Consider the following 22233-nt stretch of genomic DNA (forward strand, 5'->3'; position numbering starts at 1 on the left):
CTATGACCATATGACCTTCATCCTATATATAATTAATAAACATATAAATATAAATGCATATATTAATAAAAACAAATGGATCATTCCTACACTTCAGTAACATTTTGGCTTTGAAACATTTGAAAAACTGAACATACTTTTTAAAGTTTCATTATGTTTCATTGTTAAAGGGGCAGCTGGCTACCGTTACAGATATCCAATGTAGCTCACTTTTAAACCTATATCCCAAATATTCCCATGATCCCATCGCACCACATACCTTTGGCTTTTGTATTACATTACATGTTTGCTTTGTTTACTGTATCTGGATATCTTGATCTCTGCTCACTTTGTTCCTGTCTGTTCCGTTCTATTTTTGAGTCTTTCATTTATCCGTAAGGATGCATTCAAACATAACATGTTTTCCAATTTGTAGTGTGTTATTGTAAGTAGTGTAATTTGCAAAGGCAAGCATCATTATTACTGCTCATACATGGGGTTAACATTTTGAGCAAACCCCTAACTCCAAATATTAAACTTGTCATTGGCGACCCAGCTAGTTATGTTGTGATGACGTAAACAGACCTGACCATATTCATTGCAGCAACATACCAAATTACATTGCACTGACATACATCACTTTCACACATGCAGCCCTTTCCTGAAAATTACCTGCAATTTCCTGTTTAGAAGTCCTGTTTGAATGCGCCATTTTGAAAATATTGCAATTTCTGTTTGGTGTGAACAAAGCTGCTGTGTCTCAGGTGGTAGAGCGGATCGGCCGCTAATCGCAGGGTTAGTGGTTCGATTCCTGGCCCACATGACTCCACATGCCGAAGTGTCCTTGGGCAAGACACTGAACCCCAAGTTGCTCCCAATGGCAGGCTAGCACCTTGCATAGCAGCTCTTCCGTCATTGGTGTGGGTGAATGAGTTACAGTGTAAAGTGCTTTGGTAACCGCTAAGGTTAAAATTGGCACTGTTTAACATTTTGATGTAAATTTTACTACCGTGACCGACAATTATTATATGTAGTGCAATCTCGGACTGGGTTAGTAATGTCAATGATGTATTAAATGAACTAAAATGTAGAACTATTATAAGAATTGGTTTTTAATTAAGGTTCATTGAAATAAGAAGAAAAATGAAGTGCAAAGATGTCCAAGCAATTATATTAAAAAAGATTAACATTACTTAAAAGATCAAGGGGTACTTCATGTAATTAAAAAGTGATTGAAATGAATGAGAAGTTATGCACCCTTTTGTGGTTATTTTGAATTCATTAGCTTCTCACAAAGCAAACTGCTGTCTCAAAAGTATTTGCATTCGTTGACAAATGGGGGGGACTTTTACATTAAAAAGAATAGTAAAACCAGTAAAAAGAAATGTATTTTCTCAGTGGGTTTGTAACTCATGACTAACAGACACAATGGCTATGCATGATGGCAAGATACTGTTTCACTTTCACTAAAAATGCTTAGCTTGTGATTAAGGGACCATTGACACGCCCTACATCTGTTTTTCTATGTGAAAACTGGACTGACGTCTTTGACCATTACGCACTTTGTTAAGCTGTTAACAAAGTATCTTGAGACATGTGTACATTTCTCTGCATTTTATCAAAGCAAGAACGTGTTCGGTCTGAACAAATCCATTGTGTGGACCAAAGTGTAGAGTGTATTATTTCACTGTAGAAGAACATGGGGCGCTCATTTTTTTGGCTTTTGCCATTTTTATGGCTCATCGGTGGTAAATTGTGCCTGTATTTTTACATTTTGCTTCAATTGTTTCAGTATTTTATTAAAATGTGCTAAATGTTTCTTATACTACAGCTATTCTCTTCATGCAACAGTCTTCAGATTAAATCACTTGGACTATCTAATAGTTTGAAACTATTAATCTGTAGTAATTATGTGCAGTTTTGTAAAAGAGTATTGTTTGTTCTGTGTTTTTGCAGAGACTGAAGAAATGACTTCAGTGTCAGTGATGGAGGGAGATTCTGTCACTCTACAAACTGATGTTACTGAAATACAGAGAGATGATCAGATACTGTGGATGTTTGGACCTCGACAGACTCGAATAGCTGTAATCTATGAGCAGACAATATTTTTTGATAACAGTAAATTCAGAGGTAGGCTACAGCTGGACAATAAGACTGGATCTCTCACTATCATGAACACCACCACAACAGATTCTGGACTTTATAAACTACAGATCATTAAGGAAGATATTGCATACAAGAGTTTCAGCGTTATAGTCTTTGGTATGTGTTATATTTTGTCAGCACATGTTGCATTGACAATATTAATTTGCTATAGGCTAAAGAGCTAATAAAATGCTAAAGTAAAGTGTAAAACTGCTGACAGTGACCAACAGCATAAATACATTTTTATGAACACAATTAAGTAATAGAGTCAAACAGTCAAAATGAAACCAAATAAGAAGGGAGAACAGCCAGCAGCTGAAGCATGGGGCTGAGGGGAATATCCATCCAGGCAATGTCAGTGACAAGTGAGGAGGTGAGCCGTGGCTGATGGCAAGGGCGAAGGAACCGCAAACTCCAAGACAGGTAGGTGAGCAATGTAATCACTGAAGGGAACTGGGTGAGTATGACAATGATGAGAAGGAAGAGGCTGGGAGCTGAACAAACACACACAGGTACAGACACAACAAGAACCAACCGGCAGGAGACCAAGACTGGTAACTGGGAAGTGTCCCAGTACAATCTGGCACAAGACATCAAACACGAGAGCTGTATAAAGGGAAGAGAAAATGGAGCACAGGTGCAGCTGATCGGATTAACAAGCTCATCAGCTCTGCGAGAAACCCTACAGTGCCGATGAACACATATCGCCTATGAACACACACATAAACTATTGGGGAAACAGGAAGGATGACACAACAGAACGCCTCACCGTCAGAACAACCAGAAATCACGACATTACCTCCCCCATCAGGAGCTCCTCCAGACGTTCCCTGATGAGTCGACTTACAACAAGGGTGGAAATCGTCGATGAGGGATGGATTCAAAATGTCCTGGGCTGGGACCCAACAACTCTCCTCAGCACCATAGCCCTGTGTATCATAGTGTGAGAGTGTGCAGGGAAGCACAAGCATGCACATTTTGTTGATGGCTTGAAGCTACAGTAATCAACGAGAGCCCTCTAAATAATTTTTCAACAAAGTTATGTAATCAGATAAAAGTAATCAACAAGAGGGGTTCTGCAGTGGCATCTGACAAGTGCCATGGCAGAAGGGACAGACACGACTGGTACCCCAGACACGACTGAAAAGACGACATACCCATAAATGTCATCAACAAAGAATTGTGGCCATACTCTATCCAGGATAGATGGCGACTCCAGGAGGCAGGATTCTGAGAGCCAAATCCTGGTTGGCCCACTCTGTCTGGCCATTAGTCTGTGGATGGAACCCAAATGACAGACAAACGGAGGCCCCTAACTGCTGGAAAAACTCTCTCCAAATATGAGAGATGAACTGCGGGCCCCTGTCGGAGACCATATCCACCACTTCTGGATAAGGAAGACATGGTCTATGACAGCAGTCGCTGTCTCCCGGGCAGAAGGAAGTTTGGGAAGGGAAATAAAATGGGCAGCCTTGGAGAAACCATCCACCACCATTAACACCACTGTATTATCCAGGGATGGAGGGAGACCGGTCACAAAATCAAGGGCAATGTGAGAACAAGGACAGGAGGGGATGGGTAGGGGAGGCCGCAGGTTGTCAATTGGAAGATTTATTTTGAGCACAGACCAGGCAGGCCACCACAAACCGATGGACATCTCTCAACATCGTTGGCTACCAGAACCTCTGACGCACAAACGCCAGTGTGCGCTTGACTCTTGGATGACAGGATAGGAGAAAAAGGCACAGGGGTAAATCAAACCATCTGAAGGGGACTGTTGTGAAAGGAATATTCCGATGCCTACCTCTGAAGCATCTACCACCACCATGAAATGACAAGACGGGTTAGGGAAAATAAGAATGAATGCTGAGGTAAATAGAGATTTAAGTTTATCAAAGGCCACCTGGTTCTGGGCCGACTACAGAAACGGCTTCTTGATAGAGGTCAAATCCGTCAGAGGAGGAGCAACTTGACTGTAGTTCTTGATAAAGCATCTGTAAAATTTTGCAAATCCCAGAAACTTCTGCAGGGCTTTGCAGGATTCAGGGATTGGTTAACTGTATACAGCCCTTACCTTGCCAGGATCCAAACTAATCCCCTCAGAGGAGACTTCAATCTCCAGGACCGGATCTGACCACATGTGGAACTGAAACTTCTCCGCCTTAACATACAGCTGGTTCTCGAGGAGCCTCTGGAGAATCTTACGAACATGCTGGGTGTGGTCTTGGAGAGACTTGGAGAAGATCAATATATCATCCAGGTACACAAAGACAAACAGATTCACCATGTCACGCAGCACATCGTTGACCAAGGTCTGGAAGGTGTTTTGGCTATTGGTCAAGCCGAAGGGCATGACTAAGTATTCAAAATGCCCCATAGGGGTGTTGAATGCTGTTTTCCATTGATCCCCTCCCTCTTCCACACATGGTGGTAGCTGTTGCGCATGTCCAACTTAGTAAAGATGGTTGGCCCCTGAAGACATGAAGAGGCTGAAGACATAAACGGTAAAGGATACCTGTTCTTGATGGTGATGTCATTCAGCTCACGATAATCAATGTCGGGGCAGGGCAAACCGTCCTTTTCCCCAAAAAGAAGAACCCTGCGCCAGCCATGGATGAGGTGAAATCCTCAATGTACTGATCCTTGGCCTCCCTCTCGGGACTGGGCAGAGAGTACAGACAACCATGTGGCAGAGAAGTTCCTGGCAGCAGATCCGCTGCAATGTCATACAAGCGATGCGCAGGAAGAGATGTGGACTGAGACTTGCTGAACACACCCTGCCAGGTCATGGTAATCGGCCGGAACCCCCGTAAGATTCACCAGTTCGACCTTAAACACAGGAAAAGACTAGAGAGGAGAGGATGCAGCTCCTAGACAATGCTCAGGGCAATAGGAGCACCAGGAAGAGATGGAGATCTTAGCCCAACAAACCTGAGGATTGAGCTTCATCAACCAAGGATGCCCCAAGACTACAGGAGCAAAGGGTGACCTGATTAAGTTAAGCTCAATCTCCTCCTTGGGTCTAGGAAACACTCTCCTTATCCTTCTCCTTGCCAAGATCCACACCAATTCCCTCAGAGGAGGCTACAAACTCCAGGAACAGAACTGGCCACGTGTGAAACACACTTATCTGCCTTAACAAACAGCTGGTTCTCAAGGAGCCTCTGGATAACCTGGCAGACATGCTGGGTGTGGTCCTGGAGAGACTGGGAGAAAATCATTATGTCATCCAGGTTCACAAAGACAAACTGATTCACCATGTCACACAGCATACTATTCACCAAGGTCTGGAAGATGGGTTGGGCAGTGGTCATGCCGAAGGGCGTTGAAAATGCCCCATAGAGGTGTTGAAAGCCATTTTCCATTGATCTCCTCTGGGCGGCTAAGGCGGAATCAATGAAGTTCACCTCAGCCCCAGAGTGGATGAACACCAAGAAATGATGTTGGCCTTTCCTCCAGCGGAGCATGGCAGGGAGGAGAGTGCGACGAACAGGGGCAGGGTAAACAGACATAGCGCTCACCAGTATGCCACATCTATGGGTGAGCGGCAGCTTTAATGGTCACTCATTGGAAAGTTTCCTGGCTTAGCACAGTACAAGCCAATTCCTTGTGAGATTCACCGTCGCCTCTCCTCTGCGGTTAGCCAAATCTGACCCACTTGCATGGGTTCAGCTTCAGGAGGCTCAGATGAGGTGCCGCAGAATGCTGCTGGAGTGCGATCCCTGAGTCCATGCAGGAAGCGATCCCAATGTGCCTCCTCAATCCAACCACTGGCAGCGGTGAGGGTGCGGAACTCAATTGAATAGTCCATTACCGATTGCTCCCCCTGGCGGAGATCACACAGCTGATGGGTCACCTCTCTCAATGGCAGAGACTGATCAAAGACCTTCTTTATCTCGAAAGCAATCTCCCCATAGCTGGAACAACAGCCGGACTGAACTTCCCAGACAGCTGTTCCCCACTCTTGTACCCATCCAATTAGGTGGGTGATAATGTAGGCAATCTTCGAAGTAGCATTGGGGAAGGCAGACGGCTGAAGTGAGAAGATCATGGAACATTAAGATAGAAAGGGTTTCTATGCACTTGGAATCACCGTCATACGAAGGAGACGGATTGAGTCGAGATTCAGATCTCCACTGGTCACAGAAGCAGGTGTTAGGCAGAGGCACAAATGGAGGTGACGCAACGGAAAGGGCAGATTCAGCCATGCTCCGCAGCTGCCACATCTGCTCAGTAAGCTCGGAGAGCTGATGTGCCATAGCCTCAAGAACCTGGTTGGTGGAAAACAGTTGCTTCTCATGGTGGCCCAGTAGGGCTTCTGGTTGCTCTGAGTGGTCCATCCTGGCCAGATTGTAGTGTCAGGACCATTCAAGATGGACCCAGAGACCAACAGCAAAAATTCTAGTGCTTTTTATGGACATAAGCAAGTAATAAAGTCAAACAATCAAAATGAAACCAACTCAGGAAGACAGAACAGCCGGCCCTAAAGCACGTGGCAGAGGGGAAAATCCATCCAGGCAATGTCAGTGCAGAGTGGCGAGATTGAGGAGGTGAGCCGAAGGAACTGGTAACTCCAAGACAGGTAGGTGAGTGATGTAATGACTGCAGGGAACAGAGTGAGTTTGGCAATGATGAGACACACACTCACAGGAACAGACACAGCATGAACCGACTGAAAGAAGACCAAGACTGGTTACTAGGAAGAGTCCCAAGACAATCTGGCACAAGACAGCAAAAACAAGGGCATTATAAAAGGAATGGAAAATGGGGCACAGGTTTGGTTGTTCAGAATAACAAGCTCGTCAGCCCTGCAAGGAAATCCTGCAGCGCCGACGAGCACATGGCGCTTGTAAACAAACACACAGAAACTATTGGGGAAACAGGAAGTATGACAAAACAGAATGACTCACCATCAGATCAACCAGAAATCCTGACACTGATAATCTACCTTGATGAATTTCTCAATAACCTTGCTGCTTTGTGAAGTGTAGAGTTGAAAGTAAAGTTGTGTGTTTATGATCTGACTTTGCTAAGTTTATTTAAACCAGTTATACTGTATATTTGCAGTTATCATGTTTAGATTACTACAGCTTTACCCTGGTATATTATCTTCTGTTTCAAATATGATTACATTCAAATTGAATAGTTTTTAGTGTTGTTTTTACTTATCATTTTCCAGATCCACTGCCTGTTCTTAAAATTACCAGACACTCTTCTGCATTAAGCACTAAATGTGTGTTGGAGTGTTCAGTGGAGAATGTGACACAGGTGACTCTCTCCTGGTATAAAGGAAACAGTTTATTCTCCTCCGTCATTAACTATGATTTTAGCAGGAACCTCCATCTTCTTCTTGAGGATGAATATCAACTTAGAAACACCTACAGATGTATAGTGTCCCATACAATCAGCAACCAGACTAAACATCTTGACATTAACAATCCCTGTACTTACTGTAAAGGTATGTCTGCATTGATGATATTATTTCTATCTGCTAATGTGACTTGCATTCTGTGTAATGATTATATCAGACTTGTTCATGCCTAACTGTGTTTACTTGTCTGTTGACATTCTGTTCAGGCAAATTATTTATTCCCATCTGTTTTTGTTCTGTTTGAGTGACTGTAAAAAGTAAATGTAAATTTATAAGCAAGGATGCATTCAACACACAAATTTAAATTCAATCTGAAATTTAGATTAATTTTGTGTCTGGGGAATTTTTTTTATACAATGCAGAGGTAGTTGGAATGAAGACAGTGTCAGTGAATGAGGGAGAAACCATCACTCTTCAAGCGGATGTTTTTGACATAAAAACAGAGAATCACATAAGGTGGACATTTGGACATGAAGAGGAGTGTATAGCTGACATAATAAAAAGTACCAATTATAGCTTCAAATGTGACCATGAAGGAGGGATATTCAGAGACACGCTTCTGGACAGTCAGACTGGATCACTCACTATCAACAACATCAGCAAAGTACATGCAGGACTCTACAAACGAGTACTGCCAAGAAATGCAAAATGCTGGAATTTTGATGTAACTGTCAATGGTGGGTAAACTGAATCATGTTCATATGTACAGCATTTGAATCTTATCTGGCAATGGTGTTGGTACACACATTTTTAAAAACAATATATTTGAGGGCACAAGGCATTGTACTGCTTGATAGCAGCAGGCAGGAAGTATCCAGTAATGCTGCTAGATGGAATGATTTGTTCATCCAGAAGTGTTACTAAGGGAATGTTCTGACAAGTTCAGTTGCCTTCACATTTTTGGCATACCAGAGAAAATAAAGTTCAGCTCGTCCAGCAATTTGTAAAACCAAACAAAAATTGTGTTTATAGTAATGCACTTACTCTTGGAAGTCTAGAGTTTAAAGCGGAAATGTGCAGGTTGTATTTTTGTTAGCACTCGTTACAACATCTGTGCGACCAGTCAGTCAACTTGTAGTTAACAATTAGTGTCAAGTGAAGTGTTATAATACTTCTGAGTTTCTTATTAATGAAAATTATATAAAGGGCTAGTAATTACAATTAAGATTTTTCAAATATGTAACATAATATTGTGGGAGCAGAAAATTAAAGCATTCAGACTGAACAAAAATCCACTTTAAAAGTCAAAATTATGCTAGAAATATTTCTATATAATTGAATATAGCCCTATTATTGACCTACTTCCCTCTGTTTTTATTGTTGGTCTATGTATTTATGCATCAGATGGGCGTTTAGAGTATCTAACTTTGGTTTGTCACATCTCATTACTTTACAGTGCTTCCAGTCACAGGAGCTGTGTTTTTAGGATGCTGTGTCAAGTTAAACGTAGTTTAAAGAGTGCAGTTTCCCTGCACTTTGTTGTGCTGCCTGTACAGCTGGTGTTGCACTGACTGCCCACTACTGAATCATGTTAATACATCAGGTTTGAATTAATCTGACAGTAGAAACAATCCTTATTACGGATTTAATGTACAGGTTGGGGGCATGATTCATTCTATTAATTTTAGTTTTTACATGTAGTAAAATGTAAATAGTTCTAAATTAACATGTTAAATCGACAGCCCTATATCCTATCTTATGTGATCAGATTTACAAAATCTATTGCCAGTTGTATAACCAACGAATAACATTATAGTGATCGGTAGTATGAGGTGTTAAATGTTATTTCAAGTTTGTGTCCCAAACAGTAGTGATCGCAACGAGTGACAGGACATTCTGATGATCACTTGGTACCCCCCCACCCCAATCTGAAGGTGAAAGTTCCCATATAGAAGCGCACTGAAGCTCTAGTGTCCCATTTTCCCATGCAGAAAAGTTGGCAACACTGCAAATAGTCTGCCTAGTCGAGACTATCTTTATCTTTTCTTACTGATATTTATTGATGTAATACATGCATAATACTAATATTTTTTGTCATGTATTTTCTAGATCCTTTGTCCTCCATTCCCATCATCATCAGAGTCTCTGTCTCAATGTTCTTCAAGCTCTAAATGTGTGTTGCTGTGTTCAGTGGTGAATGTGACACATGTGACTCTCTCCTGGTACAAAGGAAACAGTTTATTGTCCTCCATCAGTGTGTCTGATCTCAACAGCAGTCTCTCTCTACCTCTGGAGGTGGAATATCAGGAGAACAACACCTACAGCTGTGTGGTGTCCAGTTTATACACCAACCAGGCTCAACATATCAACATTACTGAAGTCTGTCAGAAATGTTCAGGTATGACAGTAGCATGATTAGTGTTTATTTATTAAGCATTTTTTTCCACATAAGATCTCTTAGTAAATAATCATCATAAATGTTATCCACAATAAATGTGTTGTGCCTGTATATCCTCCTGAGACTCGACTGCTATATGCATTTTCCATTTCCTTTTTGATTTGTAACTAGTAGCACCAAATAAACAAAAAAAATCATTCAAGAGCAAATAGTTTTCCTTAAAATGTATGTCTCACAGCCTAAGTCTGGAAGGCCAAGGAAATGGCCTCAACGACCCAGAGGGCAGCCTCAGTTTGGAGACAGCATTCCCTTTCTGCCGTCTGCCAAAGCAGACAAAGAGCTGCTCAGAACATCTAGAGCTCTGCGTCCAATTAGATACGCAAATCAACGTACCGGACACAGCAACAAAAGGCTGGGTCTGCCTCCTCCCGGGGTAGCTTGCTTGCTTCCCTGAAGGGGGTCGTAGGAACCTTGGGCACATAGCCCGGTCGCGGTCTCAGGATAACGTGAGTATGTGCCAGACCAAACTCCAGGCAAGTGTCACTGACAGAGAATGCTTGCAGGTCCCTAACCCTTCAATTCATGAACAAGCGCCACTTCAGGGCGTAAAGTTGCCTGGTGGAGGGAGCTCTGGCTTGGTTGATCGTGTCTACAACTGCAAGTGGTAGGTCACTCAGATCTTCTGCGTCCCATCCAGGGGACAGACGTGGAGGTTCCAGAGGTCTGGGCACAAATGCCAGAGGGTTTCCCCCATCCCTGAGAAAGAAGGTCTTTCCTCAGGGGAATTTGCCAGGGAGGTGCTGGCGCGAGGAGCATGAGATCTGAGGACCAAGTCCGAGTGGGCCAGTAAGGAGCCACTAAGGTGACTTGTTCCTGATCCTCCCTGATCTTGCACAGCACCAGGGCAAGAAGGCTCACTGGGGGGAATGCGTATTTGTGCAGCCCCAGGGCTAGCTGTGTGCCAATGTGTCTGTCCCGAGAGGGGCTTCTGTCAGGGAGAACCAGAGCAGGCAGTGAGTGTTGTCCTGGGAGACAAAGATATCTACTTGTGCCATGCCGAATTGGTCCAAAATCAGCTGGACCACCTGGGGGTGGAGCTTCCACTCTCCGCTTAGTGAAACCTTTAGCAACAGCATGTCCACTGTCGTGTTGCAGTTGCCCGGCATATGAGTGGCACGCAGTGATTTGTGTCGCTGCTGACTCCATAGGAGGAGATGGAAGGCAAGTTGTGACATATGACACGCCACCTTGGCGATTTATGTGCGCTACCGTCGCAATGCTGTCAAGACGTGCTTGCCCTGGATCATCGGGAGAAATCTCCGCAGGGCAAGGAAGACTCCGGTCTGCAGAAAACAGAGGTCTGTCCAAGGCTTGAAAGTCCGACAGCAGGAGGAGGTGATTAACACAAGGTATGTGCAGCGGCACCATGCCCATCTTGGGACTCGAGCCTGAAGCCAGTGCTGAAGTGGTCTCATACGCATCAATCTGAGCAGCGTGAGCACGGCTGAGGATGACTATATGCCCCAGGAGCCTCTGGAATTGTTTTAGAGGAACTGCCGTGCCGAGGTACCTGAGCACTGACTGCATGCGCGCACTCATGGGGCATGCTGTCATTGAGACTGAGTCTAACTCCATGCCGAGAAAAGAAATGCTCTGAACCGGGGCGAGCTTGCTCTTTTCCTAGTTGACCTGAAGCCCTAGACGGCTGGTCCTTTTGACTGCATAGTAACTCTCGAGAGTGAGCTAGAATGAGCCAGAACTCGCAAGTCCAAGATTTGTCGCAACCCACTTTCTTGGGTACGATGAAGTAAGTGCTATAGAAACCCTTCTTCATCTTGGCTGGTCAGACAGGATTTATCGATCCTGAGAAGCAGAGTCGTGATCTCTTCCCATAAAGTGCTGTCTTTTTAGCCACGTACGGAGGTGAAACGAATACTGTTGAAACGAGGTGGGAGCTGGGGGAATTGAATCGCGTAGCCGAGTCGGATGGTCCTGGTCAACCAATGCAACGGGTTGGATAGTGAAAGCCATGCGTCCAGACTCCGCACTAGGGGCAATAGAGGGATGATTGTTTTTGACATACCGGGTTGGGCTTCGTGGGTTTGAGAGCAGGTAATAGCATGTCGGGAGGCAAAAGCACGTCCCGAGGCTTGTGTGCCGGGACTGTAGGATTTTGGAGCCGGGGTGCTGTGAGAAAGGCACGCACTGGCTGGATGACCCAGGAAGTGGGGAAATCACTCTTTTATTAACAATGTGGAAAAACAAGGATTTTCCTGCTGGCCCTCCACTGGGGAACAGAGTGGTCTTGGTACCAGCTCCGGAGTGAACGTTTGACTTCCGTCTCAGGAGTGCTTAGTAGTCCTAGAGGAAGTCCTGGAGACGGGGGGCATGCGCCGCCTGCAAATTGCTCGGCGCTGGGGCTGAGAGCTGGGCCCTGGTTGAGGCAGAGCTGCCTGTTGCTTGGACACAGGGGGACGCCCTCAGCAGGCAGATGGGGCATTGAGAAAGCATGCCTTGTCAACGTCATGCATCTCGACCACGTTCAACCATAGGTGACGTTCCTGGACGACGAGGGTGGCCATCTCCTGCCCGAGTGCCTGCGCTGTGATTCTTCGTGGCTCGAAGTGGCAGTGCGCAGAACGCAGTTCCTGCGGCATGTCGGGATCAGGAATACCCAAGTGCAGATCTTTAAGTGCCTTGGCTTGGTGTACTTGCAGGAGGGCCATGGCATGCAGGGCGGAGGCGTCCTGTCCAGTGGCGCTATAGGGTTTCTCGGAGAGCAGGTGGAATGCAACCACCCTATCTCCGTGTACCTGTGGGCCGCCTACAGCCCAGCTTCGCGCTCATGGTGGCCCGAGAAAGCATAGCGGACATCTGCGCGTCAGCCTCAGACTGGGCGAGCAGACCCAGACGAGTCATCAGCATTAGACCCCGATGTGACAGATTTCAATGTAAAAATCTAATGAGGTTTCTTACCAGATGTAATTTTGTTGGTTTCTCACAAAGACAAACTCAGCTGAGATCGGTGCCATGCGGTCAACTCCCTACATACTTATACATGTATGTAACTGCCTAACAACACAATAAAAAACACTCAGAACACCTTAGTAACCCTAACATTGTTGTGCCGAGTTTCCCACAGATTCACATTTTTTTCAGAATCCTGAAATGTATGTAAATATCGAGGTACTTTTTAGTAAATTCCTCTCAGTCTTGGTTGAAATCATGCTGCCAGAAGTCATTTACACTTTTTACTGTTTATATTTGTTTGTTACAGATCAGAGCCGGTTTGGCCATAATAAAGTGTGGATATTTAGTGGTTGTGCTATTCTGTTGATTTTGACTGCTGGAGGAGTGATATTATATCGCCGCTGGAAATGTAGGCGAGCAAACCAAAACAGACAGCTGACATATGCTAAATGTGTGATGTTTTTGTTAAAAACAATCTGTGTTGTTTCTTCAAAAATATACAGTGTCCAAAATGTCTTTTCAAAGGAATAGTTCACTTTAAAGTTCAATTCTGTCATAATTTACTCACCCTCGTGTTGTTCCAACCCCATATGACTTTTTTCTGTGGAACACAAAAGAAAATATTTGGCAAGATTTTATTGTATGGAGAAAAAAAAAAGAAAAAAAAATGAACGGTGACTGAGGCTAACAGCCTAAAATCTCCTCCAATATGTCACATGGGGTAGAAGAGGGTGAGTAAATGAGGACAGAATTAAAATGTTTGCGTGAACTATCCCTTTAATCGCCATTTCATAGTCCTAGAATTAATCAGTGACTTATTAAGACAAGAAAATACATTACATTGGACAGAATATTAAATAATTTGTATTGTTTTGAGCCCTGTATCACTATACTGTAGCATAATGTATAAACATTCAGCATGTTCAGGAATTACAAACAGTCATAAGACACCATTGACGCTTTGCCAAAACATTACGTTTTCATCTTGAATTTTATTATTTGTTTTTGCCTTTTCCACCCTCTCCCAGATCCTCAGAAATGTTCAAATGGAGAAAGAGAAGAGCATATCATATGGTTCAGACAAAGATCTTTACGCTGTTATGGAAGCATAAGTAAGTACTCCTTTTCTCATTAATCAAATACATTTTCGGTGTGTGGAACTGATATCCACAATAGAATTACGTTTCTTTAATTCTAGTTTTTTGCAGTGTATCTCTTATAGCTGATATAGTATGAGACGTTTGTGCAAAAATAGTGTTAAAAACTACCAAAATATATTTATAATCAAAGTTTCATACTCATAAAAATGTATTTTTATGTTAATATTATATTATATTAATGTAATTACATTGCAAGTACACTTTTTATAAGTAAAAATGTGAGTGAGATTATTATTAAAGCACACATTTATGAAGATGCAATAGTTTGTTCACATAATCTAGTATTCATAACAAAAGAAGATATTCTATTGCTTTCTGTTAAACCGGCTGCTCAAATTAATATCTGTTTTATTTATTGCACAAGTGGAGGGGGAATATGTAGTCTTTCTGTTCATGTTTATTTTTATTTGTATGTGCATTGTGATATTATTAAGTGACATCCCAGTTACAAATAACACCAATGGAAAAGTACTGAATTCGAATGAGAAAAACTAAATACAAAAAAAGACATAAATAAACCGTCATAATTTACAGTACGATTCTATTTGTTAACTTTAGTAAATGCATTAGATTTCATGAAATATGAACAAATACTTTTAAAAACATTATTTATCTTGGTTAATGTTAATTTATCAAAATACTTTTGTTGTTAGTTTATGTCAGTTCATATTGCATTAATATTATAAACACCTTCAATGTAAAAAAAATTGAATTAATATATGGAAAAATCAACATTAACCCATTTATAATGAATAAATGTATTGTTCATTGTTCATGTTATCTTATGTAGGTAACTCATTTTAACAAATACAACCTTACTATAAAGTATTACTGAATAAACTATAAAATACAGGAGTGTTTTGGCATATTTGGTCCACATCATTATTTACTTTTTAAAAACTGTTCATGAAGTCTCATACTTTGTGATTGTAGCACAGCTGATTAGCAAATAGAAGGGTAGTGAAACAGTGGAAGATCTTAAACAGTTTGATAATAACCTTACATTTGTTATTTCAGATGCCGGGGGGAGTCAAGCTGAGGCCAGTGAAACTCCTACATTAGTCGGTAAAAAGTGGGAAATAGTACTCTAATATATCTCAAACATTTTTCTTGTGTAAACCATTCAACATATGTTGACTAATGACATCATCATAACTGGAATTCTGAAAGAATAAATATGTTTTTTGTGTGTGTATTAGGGGGATCTAGTAATGGCATCCTAAATAACAGCTCCAATCAAGAGGAAAAGGCAGGTTTGATTTTCCATTCTCTTCCACAGATTCCCTACAGCATTCCCAACTTTACTGCCAATGTGTTATTCACAGGCGTCACTTACATTGGGGATAGTGGGGACTTTTTTGGCATGGCAGATTATGTCACCCTACTTTATATTATACACTTGAAATTCATTTCTATATAGTTTTTTTCTTTTTAAATACTTTTCAAACTAAACTAAAGTAACACCAATGGTTACACACAGACCTTCTGTTACATACATCACATCACTATTGAGAGAATTGATCAGCCATGAATGACAACTATCATCATTTACCCACCCTGTTGTTGTTCAAAACCCATATTCATTTATATATATATATCTTCAGTGGAACATAAAAGATTTTCAGCAGAATGTTCAATCCCAGTCACTATTCACTTTTCTTGAATTCTCTTTCCATACAATGAAAATGAATGGTGACTGAGACCATCCTTCTTGTCTTATTTAATACAATGGAAGATGTTGACGTACTATGCAGTGACCAGGCCTGACTGCTGTAACTTAGCACAAGTCAAATGACATCATCATAACTGGACATTTAAAATGATGTGTTTTATGTAACAGGGACATCCGGAGAGAATACCTCAGACAACAGAACTAACGATGATGTTGAGGAACCTTTAATCTCACCGACAGTTGCCTCACAGGGATCCATACATTTACCTCAATTGTTCAGCCAATAAAATGCAAAGACCTTCTGTTACATGGACCACATTAGTGGTCAACTTTAAAGGGTCAGTTCACCAAAAACTGAAAATTCTGTCATAATGTTTTTTAATCCAGTTGTTCTGAAGTCATTGATTGGTTTTGGTATGAGAAAGTCTACATCATGTGGCTCAAGTGTTCACTCCAGAACTTGTGTAGTTCAGCACTAAAAACACCGATCACATGAATGTGCATCCCATATAAACATGCTTCTCTCATGCACTCATGAACACGGTCAGGGTTTGAACGAGGAACCAAAACGCAGACCGAGTAAATTCCAGAAAACTTCTTTATAGACAATATGCAAACAGGGCAACAACAAAATAACACCAAGACAAAAGCAAACGGAACAGATGGCATGAGATGGCAATAAAATATAGAAAGCAAAACTAGCAATTTTAGAGATGAATAAAAAAAGTGTGAGAGAAATGTTATACCATATTATATTTACTCTTCATAGTCTGCTGTCTTGTTGAATACCTGTTGAATAATAAACTTTAATATAGAAGTAAGAATAAAAAGAATAATAATAATAGATCAAAGAAAGCCATTGATGCATTTAAAGAGGACTGGGATGAGGGATACATTAATTATGTTAATAAGGCATATCATTAATTTATGGTTAGATTAATAGAATTAATGATAGTCAGAAATATAAATATGAAAATAATTATGGATGACAAAAGGTCTTCAAAATGCTTGTAAAAAAGAAAAATATTTTATATAATAATTCTTAAAATAAAGAACAAAAACAGCAGAAAATATTATATATATATATAAATCAAGTATAATTAGAAGTCATAGAAAATCCATCCATCCATCGTCAACCGCTTATCCTGTGTACAGGGTCGCAGGGGGCTGGAGCCTATCCCAGCTAACATTGGGCGAAAGGCGGGGGACACCCTGGACAGGTTGCCAGTCCATCGCAGGGCCACACATAGACAGACACTCACTCACACTCACCTCCACATCCACATCCACACCTAGGGCAATTTTTTTGGAGACACCAATTAACCTAGCCTGCATGTCTTTTGGATGGTGGGAGGAAGCCGGAGTACCCGGAGAGAACCCACGCAGACATGGAGAGAACATGCAAACTCCACACAGAAAGGCCGGAGCAGTCATAGAAAATATTATAGAAAATTATAATAGAAATAATATGAAAGGGACATAGAAAGTAATAATGTAATGAATAATAATATAGGGAAATTAGCTTATTCCAATTATTTTGTAAAAAATTATAATACAACGATGTATGTGAATGGGATAACCAATGCATTTAATGGGTATTTTGTTAATAAAGGACTTAAATTGGCACAAATTATACCAAATGTAATTGCAGAGGATGATAAAGGATTTTCCATCGTTGATAATATTAATACTGTGTTTCTTACGGGGTAAAAGTAGAAATAGTACACTTAGTAAACAATTGTAAGGAAAAAGAAAATCAGTTAAAAACACAGTTAAATGTAAACCACTTTACATAACAACCTGTACATTTTACAGTTTAAAATGGTTGTTATTTACATGCTGGCACTGTAAAAAAATAAATAAATAAATAAAAATATATATATATATATATATATTCTGTTAAATTTACAGTAAAAGAAAATAAAAATGAACATGCTTTCTTAAACTGTAAAAATCTGTTGTTTACTTTATGAAGAATTTGTTTTATGAGGTATCACCGTAGTAACTACAGAAGGGCACAAGTTTACATGAAAGTCATCAGTAGTGGCTCTTCCAGGAGCAATGACCAATAAACATGTTGTGACAGCTCTCAACATCACTCACACAAACACTGAACACCGTCATGGTAACACATGTGAGATTTAAATAATGCAGTAAACATGAACTAAACTACATCATATATAACACAGAACACCCCAGTGTACATAACTGATATTAAAAACAAGAAGAAACAACTATTCCCATAAAATATAATGAAATGTAATGGGTCATGCAGGGAATTGTGGGAATGCCCGATTACTGTTTTTTACAGTAATTTTAACAATAATTTACTGTAAAAAAAAAAAGTACATGTAATCTCTTGTTTTTTTTACCATTAATTATACAGGAAAATCATACTTTTTACATTTAAATTATTTAATTTTTACATAATTTTATTGTAAAAACTACTGTATTGACTTTTAAACTATATTAAAACATTTTACTGTATATTTTACAGTTAATATTTGTTAATCAATTACCATTTTATTTCTGTAGCATTTTTACACAATTTCACTGTTAAAATTACTGACATTTTTTACAGTGTACTGAACTCTATATGGGTAACTTTAGACCCCGACATTGCAGATGTTATTATTTTTAAACATAACAGAAGGGATAAAGAGTATGCACAGGGTCGTATATTTAAACTCGGAGTCTATATAAAGGCTATCACATCATTTTGGTGGTGAAAGTTGGCTTTTTATAAAATGCTCTGTGTCTGTGTTCAGACATATAATGCACACACACATATACTAGTATGATAAACTTCAGGGTTTCTTGTACCGCTTCACATTTATTTGTCCACATAAAAGCAGATCTGTATCAGATGGTATGTATGACCCTAACAAGAACCGAATATCAATACAGTAAACATACATAGCAAAGACGCCACGCTATCTCCTTCTCTCATGCAACACCTTGACGACACACATCCACAGCACCTCCTAGTGGACTCAATTGTAACAGCAAGATTTGGTGAGTGATTCAGTGTGAAAGGACGGTACAATTCCTTAATGGGATAGCAGATGAATTAACATTGACAGAATTTTCATTTTTGGTTGAAATATCCCTTTAATGATTATATAATATGTCACGAATTATCCTCAGTGTTCTTTTAAATGCCAAAGATATGGATCTTGTACTGTGCTTCATCAATAAATCAAATTATGAAAATGTGCAATATGCTCCCAATATTTTGTCAATCGCTTGCATTTTGTTTAGTAGCTGTTATTACCTTTTGTCATTGTATCTCTATTGTCTGCTGGACATACTTAAATATACTCATGTTATCATTGTTTAATTGAAAACAAATGTCAATACAGCAAGCAAATCATGTTTAAAAGTGTGCCTTTATTATCTGGGTGGGTGGTGGGTGCTACTGTATAAATATGATTACCAAATTCAGTCTAGCATGATTAGCATGGGCATTGACAGTCATGAGGATTCTCAGTTTTCTGTATTTTGTGTCACATGAAAATAAAATGGCAACATGTTAGTTACACTACACCAATATTAATTTTGGTCATTTGAATACGGTATTTGCACGTCATATTTTTACTTTTACTTTGTATTTCATTTTCTCTTTAATGGCTTTCTTTTCTTCTGGTTTGAAACAAATATCATGGGCGTTTTATTCTCAATTTGATTATAATTTCAATTTAAATGTTCACAGTTTTTCATGAAATGATCAACACAATATGGTCACATGTAGTCTGTATAAAGTATCAGTGTGAATAGGTGGATGTTTCTCCTGTAGGAAGAGCATCACGTGTCTTTTATCTTCACGTCCCAGATCTCCAGTTCATGGTTTACATCTTTAAAAATGTCTTTAGCTTCAACAAGAGTGTGTTTACCTCCATTTCTGCATATAGTGGGGAGTTTACATACATAGCATTAGAGGGAGCTCATGATAACATTTACTTTTTGGTAGCACAGATCAGGAAGTTCTGTAGGTGAACATTCCTATGTATTTTTTAATTATTGTTTTTATGTATTAATTAAATTGGCGCATCTCATTCGGTTGTAGGTGTTGCGACCTAGAAGTATTATTTTATAATTTCATAATTTCCTAGAATAGGAATATGTTTAGAATTCTGTAAGGAAATCACTATAATTTCATTGTAATTTCATTTGATAAATATTCTGGATATTATTCTGATTTATGTTACTGAAAGGTGAAAGTTCAGTTACGATGATGTCATAAGCCTGCGCAGTAGCGGTGTCGAGAGCGGAGCAGAGTAAAGTGAACGTAGGCTATATCGCTGAGGTTAGAAGATGTTGTGTTGCTTCGTGCAAAAAAGCTCATTCCAACAGAACTGGCAAAATAAAGTTGCAAAAGAAAAGACGGAGTCTGTTTTAAGTGTGCAACATAAGACATGAGAAAACCAATGGTGTCAATCGTGGTATGATGCATCTCGAGGCCTCATGTTTGAATATATAAAAGCACGAATGAGATGCAAGAACTTTGATGCATGGCAGGATTATCAGGGGACATTATTAAAATTTAGTCTGGATCAAATCTGGATCTAAAAGGTTTTAACAGATCTCTAAATCAACCTTTTGATGTATTGATTATTGATGATGAAATTAGCTTGTGTGAGAGAATGACTGGAACAGTAAAACAATTACATTGTGAAGGACAAACAGCATATAGTTATATAAAAAAAACTATATGGGTAAAAATGTTGTGGTCACAGATTCTCTGTTTGCCTCGTGACTAACAGAAACAGTTTTACTTTCATTAGCTGCAGCGCTTTTCCATTAACACAGGCTGTACTGCTGACAACATGCACTAAATATAAATCTGTTCATTTAATTTAAAACTATAAGGACACTTGCTGCTGTTTATTCAACTTGAGGCAAATTAGTTGAACAAACTTATCAATTAAAGTTGGATTTTAAAACTTTAAAGTAAAACTAAGGTTAATAAACTCACATTTTTAAGATTAGCTGACCATAACTTAATGAACCAGTATGTATTAATTAATTAACTGGTGGTCTTCTCCGCCAAAGAGTGTGTGTTAGCTCCGCTAGTTTTTAACGTCATGGTTACTGTTGTAACCTCCGTTCCCCGAGGGAAGGAACGAGACATTGTGTCAAATGAAGTGACACAAGGGGTCTTCCTGGGATGCCAAATGTACCTCTGAACCTGAGAAAAAGCCGATGTGAAGTTGGCAGACAGATTTTGCATGCCCCGCCCTGGACATACGGGTATAAAGGGAAACGGGGCAGCGAGAGCCAGTCAGGATTTTGCACTGGGGAGCCGAAAATAAGGTACGGCCGTTTACAGTGGTAAGTCTAGTGCGGTGGCAGGAGGGACACAACGTCTCGTTCCTTCCCTCGGGCAACGGAGGTTATGACAGTAACCATGACGTTCCCCTTCTGTCTCTCACTCGACGTTGTGTGGAGTGAAGTGACACAATGGGTCCCATATAAAAACGCCACGCACTGACCGTGTTACGTGAACTGCAGAGACAGGTTCAAGCAGGCTACTGCATGCTTTGAGGCGACTGTGTCGGCTGCACGTAGCCCTCCCCAATGCTCCCAAAGAGGTGTCACATACAGACCTTAGGTTGCCCACACCCCTGAGGCGCTACATGACTAGCATGGGAGCAAGCCTGGCAGCCACGCCTTTTCTCTCACTATGTCTCTCACATAGGACGTGAAGCGGCTGGGGCTATCTTAACGCTATGAAATGCGTCGGGGAAGGCGGTCTTTCCCGGTCGTATTCTTTCAGTGGGAAAAGTCCCTACGTAGGCCACATCCTGCCCAGTCTAGGGGGAGGTAATGTGGCAAATACACCATGAGGGTTGTGAAGCCGTACGTGGGAAATGGCGCGGTGGTACGTCCAGGCTAATGAGGGGGGACTCTACAAGCACGGCGACTGGGGCAGCAGGGCACGTACCGGACACAGCAACAAGAAGGCTGGGTCTACCTCCTCCCGGGGCAGCTTGCTTGCAGGCTCACGACCTGGTCCCTGAAGGGGGTCGTAGGAACCTTGGGCACGTAGCCCGGTCGCGGCCTCAGGATAACGTGAGAATGTGCCGGACCGAACTCCAGGCAGGTGTTGCTGACAGAGAACGCATGCAGGTCCCCCAACGCTTGATGGAGGCTAACGCAATCAGGAGGGCCGTGGCTATGAGCGGCGCCCTGACCCAAGGAACCGATCGAGTAGCCGTGAGGGGGGGACGGAGGTTTCCAGTCCAGCCTCGCACTCATGGCGGCCCGGGAAAGCATAGCGGACATTTGCGCGTCAGCCTCAGACTGGGCGAGCAGACTCGAAGGTGGCAGCCCAGACGAGTCATCAGCATCAGACGCCGCTGTGACGTTCTCCGATGCAGCGACGATATCATCATCCAATTCCGGGGGCTCAAGGGAGAACGCTGGCTGACATACGTTTGGCGTCCCAGGAAGACCCCTTGTGTCACTTCATTCGACACAACGTCGAGTGAGTGACAGAAGGGGAACTGATATTGAATAATTTTCCTTGTCTGTGCCCTCTGGCCTTATCGGATGTGGTAATCCAAGAGATGTGGTAATCCGATGACTCGTGACAGAT

At 41.2% G+C, this 22233-nt stretch overlaps 1 protein-coding gene across 1 annotated transcript; it reads left to right on the forward strand.

The window, feature by feature from the left end:
- The first annotated feature begins 1946 nt into the window (after positions 1-1946).
- Positions 1947-9850, forward strand: LOC127639483 (uncharacterized). Its single transcript, XM_052121534.1, has 4 exons — positions 1947-2241; positions 7304-7582; positions 7858-8123; positions 9545-9850. The coding sequence occupies exons 1-4, from the start codon at positions 1947-1949 to the stop codon at positions 9848-9850; spliced, it is 1146 nt and encodes a 381-aa protein (XP_051977494.1).
- The last annotated feature ends 12383 nt before the right edge of the window (positions 9851-22233 follow it).

Source organism: Xyrauchen texanus, chromosome 48 (assembly GCF_025860055.1).
Source record: "Xyrauchen texanus isolate HMW12.3.18 chromosome 48, RBS_HiC_50CHRs, whole genome shotgun sequence".
NCBI lineage: Eukaryota > Metazoa > Chordata > Actinopteri > Cypriniformes > Catostomidae > Xyrauchen > Xyrauchen texanus.

Excerpts from the sequence above, each read along its gene's own strand:
- LOC127639483 (XM_052121534.1), top strand. The coding sequence starts at position 1,947 with ATGACTTCAGTGTCAGTGATGGAGGGAGATTCTGTCACTCTACAAACT. Across the intron at positions 7,583-7,857 it reads TCCCTGTACTTACTGTAAAG|AGGTAGTTGGAATGAAGACA; the intron begins GTATGTCTGCAT and ends TATACAATGCAG. Across the intron at positions 8,124-9,544 it reads ATGCAGGACTCTACAAACGA|ATCCTTTGTCCTCCATTCCC; the intron begins GTACTGCCAAGA and ends TGTATTTTCTAG.